The 15324-nt window shown below is 40.0% G+C and overlaps 1 protein-coding gene across 1 annotated transcript in view; it reads right to left on the minus strand.

The window, feature by feature from the left end:
* Positions 1-14792, minus strand: part of LOC103456932 (NACHT, LRR and PYD domains-containing protein 12-like) — a 40108-nt gene extending 25316 nt beyond the window's left edge. The window contains exons 1-5 of the mRNA XM_081601401.1: positions 14601-14792; positions 11825-11971; positions 11074-11187; positions 8523-8758; positions 2013-3786 (exon numbers count right to left, since the gene is read on the minus strand). Coding sequence (XP_081457527.1) covers positions 2013-3786; positions 8523-8758; positions 11074-11187; positions 11825-11952 — 2252 coding nt within the window. The 5' untranslated portion in view covers positions 11953-11971; positions 14601-14792. The remainder of the gene's footprint in view (positions 1-2012; positions 3787-8522; positions 8759-11073; positions 11188-11824; positions 11972-14600) is intronic.
* Between the last annotated feature and the right edge of the window lie 532 nt (positions 14793-15324).

Consider the following 15324-nt stretch of genomic DNA (forward strand, 5'->3'; position numbering starts at 1 on the left):
AACTGGATTAAAAGGCAACAACTTCAATGCAGGAGTTTATTTTAATGGTCCAAGTTTCCATCAAATGTAAACTGAGATTTTATTTTAAAAAAAAGAGCCAAAGATCCAAAGATGTGAATTATGGGGAAGCGGCCCAATGAGTGAAAGTTAAAAATGTGTCTGATTGATTGGATCTGTCAGAAAAAACAGTTTTATAGAATTTTATACATGAAGACTGATAAAAAGTGGAATATTTTTAAAAACCTCTAAACATTAAAAGCTGCAGCAATGCTGTCCTGGAGCAGCTGAATGTTTAGATCAGGGGTCCCCAAACTTTTTCCTGTGAGGGCCACATAACTTTTCCCTTCTCTGGTTGGGGGCCGGAGTCAGTTTGTAACAGAAAAAGTGTTACACGTTTATCACCTGCTGCCAGAAATTGTTGAGGGGGAGAGAAAGGGGGGGTGGGGGGGGTTTGCCCAGAAAGCACATGGGCAAAAACCGTTAGTGAAACGGTCACTGGGACTGACTAGTATATATTCCATTGAGGGAAAGTAACTTTAACATATGAATTCCTCATATGTTAACATAAAGGCTCGTTTTGAAGTATAAGTTACTTACAGGCATTGCTTCGAAGAATTCGACCTGGAATGCGGCGTTCATAACAAACACGTGTGTTCATCTGCTCTACCGCTAGCAAACAACAGTACTGATTAAATAACATAAAAGTCAAGCAGTTCCCTAAAAGTTCAACAGATGGCAGCAATGTACCATGCAAAACAAAACACCCACAGTTTACAGGACACACTTCCTGCTAAAGAGCCCCCTGGTGGTTGACAAAAAATCCACATATAAACCGGAAAATACAATATTTGAAAAAAAAAATCTGAATGTTCTCTGGTATTGTTCAGGGGGCCGGACCAAATGTGGAGGCGGGCCGTAGTTTGGGGACCACTGGTTTAGATGATTGAAATAATCCAAAGAATGAGTAATCAGACTAAAGTTACTTCTAAGTGTTTTGGGGAGCGACGGCCATTTCTATGAGACAGTATCAGCAACGACAGAAATGCAAACAATGGAGGGAGATGCACATTTTGTTACTGGAAAATCAGGATCTATAGAGTTTTTGTCGCCAAGCCTGATTATTATAAGTGACTATAGGCTTGTTTTTTCTAAAGTCGCTCGCAAATTTAATGAGTCGCTGGTTGCGGTTTTTTGGGTTTGTTTCTGAACGTGAAGTTCTTCATTTGGGTTCAGAAATAAGCAGAGACACATAATAAACCCCAGAATTTGTCTGACCTTCAGTTAGTTTTAGTCAGACTATCCCTGTCCATCATTTCCCAGATGATCCATCCTGCTGTGTCTTTGTTAATGTCAAGTTAATATATTTGCTGTGAATGACGATGAGCTTCACATTGCGCTCCAGAAAACTGCAAATATCGAGACTAATATGAACAGCAATGAACGTGAAAATAGCCATGAATGAACGAGTCTGTAAAGTTGTGCAACTAAACACCATTATAATCATTAATATTAAGATAAGTGTCACAAATCTGTGCAGAAGGTGATCTGAGTTGTGGAGCAGCAGGAGAAGCTCTGTGCGCTGCGCTATGACAGCAAACACAGGGCCGTAACACAGAACCTGGAGGCTGGGGCAGGGAGGGGCTAAAATACTATTTAGAGTTTACAGACAATAGAGGAAAACACAAAGATTACTACAGTTTTTTGTGTTGTTGTAACCATTAAACAATCTGCCCTTCAGTTCAACCTTATAAGTGGAAACACATTGTTGATGTTGCTATTATAAAATAACTTGCAATGAAGTTTTGGCAAAGCTTAATATAATTTTCACAGGTGGTGGAGCGTTGTTGATAGCAGCTGCTGAAAGTAACTAAAAAGTTACTTTTAATGTAACTTAGTTACTTTGCAAATCAGGTAATCAGTAATCTAACTAAGTTACTGTTTCAAGGAGTAATCGATAATCTGATTAATGTTATTTTTTCAAAGTAACTATGCTATCAGTGATCTGGACTCACCGAGCCTTTCTGCAGTTCCTCACAGCTGGAACCAGTCTCAGTCGTCCCGATTCTGATGTGTTGTACTTCTCCAGGTCCAACTCATTCAGAACCTCTGACATTTGTAGCATGAAGGCCAGAGCTGAACACTGGATCTCTGACAGTTTATTCCCTGATTCCAGGAACTGTTGGATCTCCTGAAAAACTGAGAGGTCGTTCATCTCCACCAGACAGTGGAAGATGTTGATGCTTCTGTCAGGAGAGATTCTATCAGAGTTCATCTCCTTCAGATTGTTGATGATTCTCTGGATGGTTTCTGGACTGATCTCTGTCTGACCCAGCAGGCCTCCTAACAGACTCTGGTTGGACTCCAGAGTGAGGCCATGAAGGAAGCGAACAAACAGGTCCAGGTGGCCATTTTTACTGCTGAAGGATTTAGACATAACTCTGTTCATGAAATCTTCCAGAGGTGTTTCATTGTATTTTTCTCCCAAGAACTTCTCAATCACCTTTGTATACCTGGTGGTGAAACAGTTGAACATGAAAACTGCAGCCAGAAACTCCTGGATGCTCAGGTGAACAAAGCAGTAGACTGGTTTCTGGAAGATCACACTCTCTCTTTTGAAGATCTCTGTACAAACTCCTGAGTACACCGAGGCCTCTGTGACATCCAGACCACACTGCTCCAGATCTTCTTGGTAGAACATGATGTTTCCTTTCTCCAGATGTTCAAACGCCAGCCTCCCCAGCTTCAGAAGAACTTCCCTGTCAGCCTTCATCAGCTCCTGTGGACTTGTCTCATGTCCTCCATGGTACTTGTTCTTCTTCCTTTTTGTCTGGACCAGCAGGAAGTATGAGTACATGTCAGTCATGGTCTTGGGCAGCTCTCCTCTCTGCTCTGAGGTCAACATGTTCTCCAGAACCGTAGCAGTGATCCAGCAGAAGACTGGGATTCCACACATAATGTGGAGGCTCCTGGAGGTCTGGATGTGGGAGATGATTCTGCTGGACAGCTCTTCATCACTGAACCTCCTCCTGAAGTACTCCTCCTTCTGGGCGTCGGTGAAGCCTCGTACTTCTGTTACCCTGGAAACACATGAAGGAGGGATCTCATTGGCTGCTGCAGGTCTGGTAGTTATCCAGATGAGAGCCGAGGGAAGCAGGTTCCCCTTGATGAGGTTTATCAGCAGAACATTGACTGATGACTTCTGTGTGATGTCAGAAACCAGCTGCCTGTTGTTGAAGTCCAGTGAAAGTTTGCTTTCATCCAAGCCATCAAAGATGAAGAGCAGTTTGCAGACAGCCAGCTGCTCTGCTGGGAGCTTCTGGAGTGTTGGATGGAAAACATGGAGCAGTGAGAGAAGACTGTGCTGCTCATCTCTGATCAGGTTCAGCTCCCTGAACGACAGCAGAACCACCACACTGACATCCTGGTTCTCCAAGCCCTCGGCCCAGTCCAGAGTGAACTTCTGCACTGAGAAGGTTTTTCCAACACCAGCGACGCCGTTGGTCAGAACCACTCTGATGGCTCCATGTTTGTCAGAGAAGGATTTAAAGATGTCATGGCACCTGATTGGAGAGCCATGGAGCTTCTGGATCTTGGAAGCTCTCTCCAGCTGCTTCACCTCATGTTGGGTATTAACCTCTTCACTCTGACCCTCTATGATGTAGAGATCAGTGTAAATCCTGTTGAGGAGGTTTCTACTTCCCGTTTCATCACTTCCTTCAGTCACACATTCACATCTCCTCCTCAGACTGATCTTATGTTCCTTTAGAACCTCCTGCAGACCAACATCTGTGGAAACAAAGAAGAAAAAACACAAGTAAACTAAAAACCACCATCTGAAGCAGAATTTGATCCATCATCATACAGAAAATTGTCCAATTATCAAACATCACATTTCTGCCTTTGTTTTGTGACCAAATCTGTTTAATGTCAGTATTAAATTTACACATCAGATCAGATGAGTAAATTCTGACAGAAACACAACCATTAAATGATTTAAGCAACATGAACTCTTCTGTATCATGTCACCATGTCTTTATTTCATTTCTATCTGACTTTCTCCCACAAACAGCAGCTTCAGAAGAAAGAGAGGAAGAAAGATGTTTCCTACCAGCATTTTCCAGCATAAATAAAGAACATCTAGAGAAAAACATTTAATCTGGCAGAGAAACAGCTCATTGTATCTGGCAGTGTTCACATTTAAAATGGCATTTCTCTGTCAGAGACGGGATTGGATGGTTTTAAAGAACAATTGTAGTTTGAAAATGACATGGGACAACAGATTATTAGAATTATTACAGGGTTTCCCCCAGTGTATTATAGGCCTGGTGGGCCGCCAGGCTATATATACATGCCACCCTGCCAGGTTAAGCCTTGTGTGTTTTTGTTTTAATAGAAAGAAAAAGAAAAAGCTTTTTTTTTTTTTTTATAAGCTGGAATGCAAGCATCTCTTCTGCGTTGAGCATTTCACTGGCAGGGCAGAATTATTCCTGAAAGAAAGATGAGCTTATAGTTTTTATAGTTGATGCATTGAACAGGAATCTCGGACCAATCACACTGCTGGTGCCTCTCCATGTTTGCTGCTTCGTGCGTGCTGTCACAGCTTCATCTCTGTAGTTTACCTCGGCGCGAATTGTCCATTGTCTAGAAAAGTCAAGATCATCCCACTTCCCCATGCTGGAGATTTTAGTTTAATAGTGACAATAAATAAAGTTATCTTTGAAATTAATTACACAGGTGACATCAAACCCAACAGTAGAATCAGACGGTACTACAATTAATCTGGTTGTGTGTGTTGTTATTGTGTCTTGCATACTTTGCTTTAATTCTTCTTTTTTCTATCTGATCATAAAAAAATCATAGTCAGATAGAGAGTTTCGTGAAACAGGAAGGGCAGGTTTCCTGAAGAAAGAGGAAGTAAGCTTCCATCCTGTAAAAGTATAAAAATAGTTTAGACTTTTCCTTAAGGTTTAAAGAATGAAATCTAAACTTTTTGAGTAATATAAGAGTAGTGTTAATTAGAAGTCAAGGTAGTTAAATATAGAAAGTCTTAATCATATATGCCAATTTATTTGACATGTGATCTGATTTCATCTGACATGTATTTCAGGTATTTTGATTTTGTGTGACACATGTTATGGGTCTAAGTAATCATGCAGTGTCGATATTTCAGTGGAAAAATTTTTAGTAATCAAATGTTAATTTTGGGGTTTTGGAAAAATAAATCAGATTGGAGTATTGGATTACAAAAAGAGGCTTTTTGGGGGAGACAGGCTGACTGTTGAGAAGCAGAGTAAGAATGTTAAAAAGAGGAATTATGAACAGATGTTTGCGGAGGAGCGGAAAAAGACAGGAGAAGTGAAAGTGGTAGGTGTTTTCCAAAGGCTAAGAGGTCACGTAGGAACCACCCATGTGGACAGTTGAGTTAGCACGTATACTATCCACATACACACACAGGTAAACGAAAGAGATATAAACTCTAAGAAGGGGAAGTAAAGGGTTCTTTGTTCCTGGTGTCGGAGTGTAGCTAACAAGACGCAGAAGGATCAAAAGCAGAGGACGGCGCCCTGGAAACCACGGACAGGCTAAAGGCTCCGCACCACCTGAAAGGGACAAGACCCGTGTACAGTTCCAGGATTCATGATTCGACCGCTGCCCTGCTCTCTGCCCAAAGACCCCAACTCTGCTGCAATGGACTTGGTGAATCGACAAAGGTCACTAATTGACTGGGATCTAAGAGTCTGAAGGATAACGGACTGGATCTGCTTTGTTCCATTTTAAGGGGATTTTCGTCTCTCGCCAAGACAAGATTCTGACCAAGAACGTCGAAATTTCTGTTGCCAAGGGACATTACATGTGCTGAGTATGAGTACGACTGCTCCCCAAAGCCTCTTAGAAAATCTAGTAATAGGATAAGGAAGGGATAGATAATGGGGTTGTAATCCGATCTCTAAAAATTGTTAATTGTAATTGATATATCTTTTGAAATAACCTGCTGTCACTTAACCCTGCTAACGCTACTAATAAAAAAAATATAAAAAATGTTGTTGATAATTGTCGACATTGAAATTAATTCTGAGTCCGGAATTACTACTGTTGCTTCTGATCATTGTAAAGTCTATGCATATGGTTCTAGAAAAATGGTGGCTCCATAGGTTTCTTTGGCGATGAGCAAATAATCACCCGGGGGTTCAAGCCGAGCCACTAAAATTGATCTAGTCTACAAGTGCTTGTTATTATAAGGGAGAGAGCTGCCATTAACAAAAGTGATTATTGGGGTTACCATGAGAGCTACTGGGTTAATTGTCTTAATAACTGAAAAGGGTGATAACTTTTGGATTGTAGGCAGTCAGAGACTAGACGAATCCTCCTGCCGCCAGCTTAAATAGAATGTTTCTAGATAATCCATGGAGTAAAAGCTCTAGGAACTAGAGACTTTCCCGACCAATTAACTGGAGAGCTGGTCAATAGTCTGTCCGTGAGATTTGAGAGGGTTATGGTGGGGCTGGTTATTGCGCAATAACAGACACCATATAGGCTTATTTATGTGGACATTTGTATCAATCCCCGGTGAGGATCCATGTTTCTTTGTAGAATTCATCAAGGTAGGAGTCAAGTTTAAATCCACTGTGTTTGCTCTGCTTGGGCAGCTCAGTGTGAACTGCAAATGTCCTCATTGAGCTGCACTCAGTGTTCACAGGTAAACATTTAGAGGTGAGCAAGCAGTGAGAATATTTCTTTATGAACAAAGTATTATGTGCGACGTGTGTGTTTACGTCTCAACATGCTGACTCTGTATGCATGGATAAAGTTTGAGATCCCGGTTAACCGGGGCGTTAATGGACGGATGGTTCAGCCAGAGGAAGAGCTTCCCACTCACTTAGTGACTAGCGAAGCACGCTGGTTCATTTTTATTTTATTTTTTGTGGTGACACAAAGCATATCAAATTCTTTGCCTACTTAAAGTCAGGTAGAGTTGATGCGCGGAGACCAGAACAACTCGTCCTATACAGCTAAGGCAACCAAAACAGTTTCTGTGGCACTTATTAAAAACTCAACAGACATGAAATAAAAGAGCTACTAAAGCCACATAAATTAAATCTCCTGTTCATTTGTCCCTCTACATTCAGCAGCAGAGATGAGTTGTGCAGCGGGTCGAGCTCATCATGCAGGGCCGGTCCAATGCTTTGAGGCTTTGAGCAGAATTTGATTTAGGGCCCCCTCTTTCTGCAAACATCAGCACCACTAACAGCATTTCACCATAGATTTAGTGAAATCTGGGAGAGGGGGATAGTTTAAGTGACTGAGCAGTGAAATGTAATTGTAGTTTACTAAGATGCATAATGAACAGCTAAAACTCAAAGATTAAACTGAGAGCATCGGATTGTATCTGTAGCAACAAAGTAACTATGAAGATTGTTCTTTGAACTTTTACAAAGTAAACTTGCCAGCTCCTTAAAATCTTAAATTTAAATGTGAAACCATTTGTAATCTTATAATTTATTTATGCTGAAACTATTAAGTCAAACTTGGCAGCATCAATATTCTCTTAGTTCTTTTATGCCTTGGGCCAGTTCTAAATGTGATCAGCATTACATCATATTTTTAGATCCACTGACAGATGACTAAATTTGGATTTAACAGAAGTGCAAATAAATTATATTTATTTTAATAGTTTTTTTTTGTAAAGTTCTATAGTTGTGGGTTTAAGTATTGTCAACAATGTCTTCCAGAAACATAATTACCCAGTAATATTTTACATTTCTTGTCAACATCTTTTAATACAAAACCCCTGTGGACTGCCTTGGTGATATGACCACCATGGTGAGCAAGTTTTCTGGGGGAAACCCTGAATTACATGTTACATGTAAAAACATATAAACTGTGATCTGTGCTATATTATCAGAGTAAATCAAAGTTTCTGTCTCAGACTTTCCTTCCCTCTTTCTGTAATAGCAGCAGGTTGCTCTTTCCACCTTCTTGCCTCCATGAACTGCAGGAGCCAAATATGTGATATATTTCCTCTTTGCTCACTAGGTGGCGCTGTAGGCTCAATAATCTGAGTCAGGGGGCAACAGGTAGCAGGCAGGTGTTGAACTCAGAAGAGCAGCAAGTTTTTTGAGCGCTGTGTGAATCACTGTTGTTGTTTCCTTTTGGAGTTTTTGATTCTGTGCTCTTCATCTAGTCAGAGTTTAATAATGTGGTGAATTTCTATAAAGATCCTGGGACTGATTTTCACACACCATAATAGGAGCAACATTAGCTGTATAGCATGTCACTAGTGCAGAACTAGGCTGCCTAGTTCATGCATCAAAATGACCATTAGATTTAATAAGATGTTCAATTTTGATACAATTAGCACAAAAAGCTGAAAACACAGTCACTTTAAAGCAAGACTATTTACACCAGCTGGAAATACACATATTTAGTTGACAGGAAGATTTATAAAACCTTAAATGGTTTTAGACGTTGAATTGGTCCAACAGACGACAGAAGAAGCTCTGATTGGACGTTTTCAGTCTCACCTGGAGCACAGCTGCTCTGATTGGCTGTCAGCAGTCCAGCTCCTGTTCTAGGTCTTTCTCCACACTGGGGGCAGGAGGAGGGTCCAGATGGAGTAGACTGGTCCCAGTAGAACCTGATGCATTGTCTGCAGAACCAGTGTCCACAGCTGGTAGAGACCGGATCCACCAGAACCTCCTGACACAAAGCACAGCAGGACGGCTGTTCCTCCTCACCAACGTTGCTCCTCTTCCTCCCTCTGTGAAGACATTTCATCACTGAAATAGTTCACTAACAACAGGCTGGAGCCGTCCTGGTACCAGAAGCTGAGTCAGAACAGAACCTCAGAACATTGATGATCTCTGGTTTGAAGTGTTTCATTATATCTGGTGTTATGATGGATCTTTCTCTGGTTGTATTTGTCCGTCTGAAATCTTTATTCTGTCAGAGTAGAAAACTGTTTCCTTCAGAGGCTCAGAGACCAAAATCTGATTCTGATCTGGATTCCAGTGTAGAAACATGGATCATTATTTAATGGTGGAGCACCAGTAAACAGGATTCAGGTCCAGTTTGCATTTAGGAACTTTATAAAGAGCCTTGAACTGTGACAGAGCATTATTTGGACATGTTAGCAGAACAACAACAAGTTATTTAAATTTGTCTGGTTTTTTGATAAATCTGACTTCATGATGATTCTTTGGACTTTTGTTCTGTTTTCACTTTGCGGTTTTATTGTCCTAATTAATTGATTATAGTTGTAGTTTAAGATTATTTTTAAAAAAACTCAGGAATTCAAAACTGAAAGTCTTCTTGTGCCGACCCCACATCACTCTGAGTGAAACTCCTTTGTTTTCTGTTGGTGAGGAAAGGCCTTTTAAAATCCAAAAGTAGATTAAAGGATTTCTCAAAAATGTATGAAATAATAAAAGTAAAAATTCAGAAATGTTTTTAATGAGGGAATAAAATAACAGTTTGTCTGGAATATAATGACATTTTCTGGGATTTAATATTTGAGCCGTTTTGGAGATTGTTTAACTTACAGTATTAGCAAAATATCAGAGTTTTATTAAACTTTATTCTCTCCCATCTTAACTGTTATTGTTCCCACAGACACCAGGGGCCTCATGTTTAAAGCGAATGCACAAAAAAATGTGAGGCGCCATATTTTACACACAAGTCGGCATGTAGAAAAATAAACATGAATGAAAATTTATGTAAATATACACAAACATTTGACTGAAAATGTGCAGCAGCCACACAAACTTTTTCTGTGAACAATATCAAACTATTAAGAGTTAAAACTCACTAAATACTGAAATCTGACGACATTCAGTTATTTAGACCAAGAATCATCAAACCCGATGAGTTTTCATGATTTTAATATTTTATTGTTTAAAGGATGAAACCGAACTGCATTTATCCTCAGACAATAACCTAACAGACACACAAAATAAAAATAAAAAAATGTGAAAACCTCACTAGAACGTAAATAATATTTTTCCTCAGTTTTTGTCTCATAAAGATGTAACGCATTTGTCTAAATGCATCTATTTAGTAATTTCATTCTCATCCCACTCAAAGGACTCTGACTTTGTAAGGATTTGGTTCTTTCTGTGTTTATTTAGGTTTCTGTTTTCTGTGGAGTCTCTGTGTTTCCCCCCTTGATTAGTTGCACCTGTTTCTTTTTTCCCCTGATTGTCTCCCTGTACTTTAACCCCCTGTGTTCATGGTTCCTTGTCTAATCTGTCTGGTCAAACCGTCTTGTTATCTTCAGTTGTTTGCATTTCCAGTTGCTACTAGTTGTGAGCATTAGCCTTCTGCTCATCTGTGCTGCCTGGATTATTGTGTTTTTGGATCCTTAAATCATCACTTCTTCATTCCAACCTCAGCGTTTTCCTCACCACCTCTTCACTGCATATCATGACCGACTGTCGTTAAATTAAACGCTCTGCTGTTCAAACAGCTACTGGCACTTAGATCTCTTTATTTTATTTTACTTTATAATTTCTTCTTTAAAAATGTTTATTTTTTGTGAAGTGACCTTATGTACCCTGAAAGCACATTTTAAATAAAAATATATAATTATAATAAATACTTATACTGATAAAAACAAAGACGTTGCCATGGTTACTACATGTGGTGGCAGACGTCTGGGTATTTATACTAAATTTACATTAATATGTATTTATGGAGCTGCTTTATTTCCTATAAATTGTGATTTATAAAGTAAAGGTGAGCAGGTTTATACGTTCGGTTTTATACAGCCACATTATATTGAGCGCTGCACTTTTCTAAATGTGTCCATGTTGGAGTGAAAACTGCTCTTTTATACATGAGGCTCCAGACCTCAGTGGAACATGGAAGCTGCTAGAGATTCATTAAGACACAAAGGAAACTATTTAGTTTTTCCTCCAGTTTGTTCTGTTCTCTCAAAGATCACAACTGAAACAAGAACTAAAATGATTTAAAATAATGTTTTGGTCTCCATGAATCAGTTTCTAAGCTGAAATCAAAGTTTAAATCCTGGTTGGTCTCTGCAGAGTCACATGAATCAGTTAGAAACTGATTTCTTACTCTGATGGTTCTGGTTCAGTACTGAAGTATGGATTGTGATCCTTGGACCGGTCACTCCTCATAGAGGGACAGACGGATCCTGCAGGTTCTGCTCTGAGTCTGAGGTTCTGATCTCTGAAACACAAAATGTTATTCAAATCAATTACTGAGAAACTCTGAGATAAAAACACTGAAGAAGATCTGAAGACAATCTGCTGCAGAGAAGCAGAAGGTTTAAAGTTCTGGATCATCAACCTGGATCACATGGGCCCAGTGTTCCCAGTAAAGACGTTTCCCTCTTTCGGTGGGTTTAGAGAAGCGCTTCTCAATTCCAGTCCCCAGACCCCCTGCTCTGCATGTTTTTGATCTGTCTCTATTCCAGAACTGCTGATTCAAATGATTGCATGATCATCAAGTACTGCAGAAGCCCGTTAATCACCCAGAGATACAATTCAGGTGTGGCAGAAGGAAAATACCTAAAACATGCAGGACAGGGGGGCGGTGAGGACCGGAACTGAGAAACGCTGGTATAGAGACAATCTCTAAATTTAAAGTTCTGGTTGTTTTTGTTTCCATGGATCTTTTCCATCCATCTCTGACTCACTGAAGCCTCATTAAAACTCCTCTGATTGGCTGACATTCCTCATGTCTACTCAGCTTTAAGTTGGCAGAAAAATTACGTTTTTTTGTATTTATATGCTGAACATAAACAAGTTAATATTAAATAAATCTGTATGGAGTCACATGGATCAGTTAGAAACTGATTTCTTACTTCCTGTCTGAGGGTCCAGGTTCAGTACTGAAGTATGGATTGTGATCTTTGGACCGGTCACTCCTCATAGAGGGACAGACGGATCCTGGAGGTTCTGCTCTGTCTTCCTTTAGGTCCAAATCTTCCATCTTCTGGATTTCAGTGAGTCTGAAAGAGAAACCAGAACCAGTCAGTTCCAAGTGATCCAGTCAGCAAAAAGTTGATCCCATCATGTGTTCAGAGGATCAGAGGAACCTGATCCAGCAGGAACCATCTGGGTTTGAATTGTTCTGTCCTTCACTTCTTCATGACCTTCTGATGTCTGCCGGCTGATCCAGAACCTTCTGGAGAACTTCTGACTTTATAAACAACCTTTAAAATCTGAAACTTGAACTGGAATCATGTTCCAGGTCTGCAGAAACATCCAGAGCGAGGTCAGATGTAGTGAATGAAGGAGTGAACATTTCCTATGAAGTGGTGATGTGTTGGTCCTGAACAGATGGGCTCAGTTAAAGCAGCTGTTCTGAAACCTTTGGGGTCCAGACCTCCTTTAGACGGGCTGCCAGTCCTCCTGCTGAGAGTCGGTTCAGTCAGAGAGGCAGGAATATGTGGAAGGAATATTTTCCAGATGGACCAACAATCAGAGAGATTCAGGATCAGGTGATCCATGGAGATCATGATGATCTGATGACTCTCAGCTTCCAGCAGATCTGTTCAGGTTTCCAGCAGCGCTTAGAGACAAAGAGTTTCTCACTGCTGCCAGGAGAAACAAGACGTCCAACTGGAAAAGAAACAACTCAGAGAGGAGGAAGAGAGAGAAATCTGTTGAGTTTAAATCTGGTTTGACTCCACAGATCAGAGAAACATCAGTTTCTGATGAACCCCAGACTGCAGAGGAAGTAGAGATGTGTCACATTTTAGGATTTAAATACTCAGGTAAACCAGTTTAACAGGATGGAGTATTATGGACACACTATGTAAATAAAACATAATACGAGAATATAGTCAGAATATTACAACTTTATAACTTCATTCTCGTAAAATTATGAATTTCTTCCAAAAAATAACATTTTATTTTTAACTTATTATGGTTTTAATACTCTGTGGTTGTTTAAAGTGTTTTTGTTCTGGTTTTTCCTACCAAGATAAAAACCAGTTCTGCTCTTTAAAAGACTCATTAAGTTCTTATTTAGTTTATATTCATGATCATTATTGCACACAAACAGATCACCTCCAGGTGTTAGTGCTGCCTAAAGGTGGGATCATGTGGGATCCTGCAGATCTCTCAGTCCCAGTAACTAAGTTGTGGCACTTTGTTAAATATTTCGCTCATTAAATATAAATGTGTTTCCTCATGTAACAACAATTTATAATCGGCAACAATTCACAATGAAGTCTTCATTTCAATTAATTTAATTTAATTTCCTTGATCAGCCCTTAAATTAAAATAAATCCAGTAAAGCTCGAGTCCTACATGGACCCATGACAGACGGTCTTCTATCCATCCCACCGAGAGGCGAAGCGCAGATCGATGATCTACGGTTACAATCCAGGTGGAGCTGGTGGAGTGTGTAGGGAGACAACACCAGATTCCTGGGCATCCAGGTCACCTCGGACCTGACCTGGTCACTGAACACCTCTGTTCTGATGAGGAAGGCCCAACAAAGACTCTTCTTCCTCAGGAAGTTGCAAAGTGCTGGACTTCCTGCTCAGCGGCACCAGAACGTCTACAGAGCCGTGATGAAGAGCATCCTCTGTCTCAGCAGGACTGGGTGAGACGACAAGAACCCAGGACAAAAAGGACTTGGCCCAGGTAGTGAAAACGGTCCAGTGGATCGTGGGATCAGTTACCGAACCTGGACCTGATATCTACTGGCCGACTGCAGAGGAAGGCCAGTTGTGTTGCTGCTGATGATCCACCCACCCAGGACACAAACTGTTGGTACCGTCTGGAAACGCTGCAGGTACAGAAAGTGAACAACCACTTTATGGATAAAGATCTGTTTTTTCCCCAACAGCTGAGAATCAATCTGTCCACCTTCCATTCTCTCTGCCCCCTGCAGACACACCCACAGCCTCACGCTGCCCCCTAAGGGCTGATTAAGACTTTATTTATTCATCTATTGATCACTGAGGCACCACTCCAGTTTCATTATGTTCTAGAAACATAATAATAAAAACCTTATGTCTTAAAACCACAAGTTATTTCTGTCCTCCGTCTCAAAATGGAGCCTGATCTGAAGAACAAAGTTAGTTTCAGTTTCTATTTCACTCAGTAACATGACCTGTGAGTTTTCATCACTAACAGAAGCGTCTAAAATCCTAATTTGATTTGTGAAATAAATATTTACAGTTAGTAGTTCAGATAGATTTTAACAATAAAGTTTAAAAACTTTCAGTATTTCTATATTAAAAGGTTCTGTAGCCAGAGGAGTTCAACCACATTTCCCATGATCCTCTAGTTGTTCAACAAACCTGTTAATGATCAACATTGAGATCATAACGTCCAACAGGCCGCTCCCTGTCTAACAGGCGTCAAAACTTAAATACGTTTATTTCCAGAGGAAAAGTGACAAACTTTCTATTCAGAGCATTAAATGACAGCAGAGCAATAATAAATGTGACATTAAACCACTTTTACACAAACAGAGATTATATTTAAACAACAGAAGTTGCTGGTCTGATTAGTTCAAACTGTGACTGAAAGGTTCGGTCTGTTCTCGCTTCTCTGACCCGGAAGCAGAGAAAAGCCTGAAAACGGGTCAGAACCAGTTTTATATAAAGTGTGTGTACTCACTGGACCTGCTGCTGAGACGTCTGGGTCACAAAACGGAGACCAAAACTGATAGAAAACTTTCTGTTTCTCTATCAGCTCCCTGTGTTCATGCGCAGGTGATCTGCTTGATACAGGTGAGGAGGAGGAGCTCACCTGCTGATGTACACTGTAAAAAAGGATCTGTACATGTTAAAGTAATTTTTTTATTCCAACAGTTACAGACTGTAACAAAACATTATAATAAAGTAGAAAATACATGGAATTACCAAAACTCAAGACATATGAATTTCATATAATTTTTTTCAGTCATTAAAAATAGAAAACACAGAAATTTATTGTGAAAATATTAGAAGTTGTAAAACTAATTGGAAAAATGTTGTAATATTATCAGCAGTTAATTATTCTAAAATTAACGGTGTTAATTGGACAAAAATACTAATTTTGCTGATTTATATCTCTGACGTAAAACCATAAATTAGACTGAAAAAATAATTTTAGAGAAAAGATAGCTGGTATGACATTTTGGTTTATTTATAATGTCGTTTATATATCAAATTTAAATCTCAAAGGATGCATCCACACGTCGGTCCTTCTGACCAACACCGGCAGGAAGGAGGTGAAGTGTCTTACTGACCCAAACGACGAGGGCGGGTCGACCAGAACCGACCTGATGATCCACCGATTCTCAGGCGAACTCCCACCGCCGACGCCACCGTCGTTTGTAACGTGTTGTAGAAACCAAGAG

The sequence above is a fragment of the Poecilia reticulata genome, chromosome 20, assembly GCF_904066995.2.
Source record: "Poecilia reticulata chromosome 20, P_reticulata-male-v2, whole genome shotgun sequence".
Lineage (NCBI taxonomy): Eukaryota > Metazoa > Chordata > Actinopteri > Cyprinodontiformes > Poeciliidae > Poecilia > Poecilia reticulata.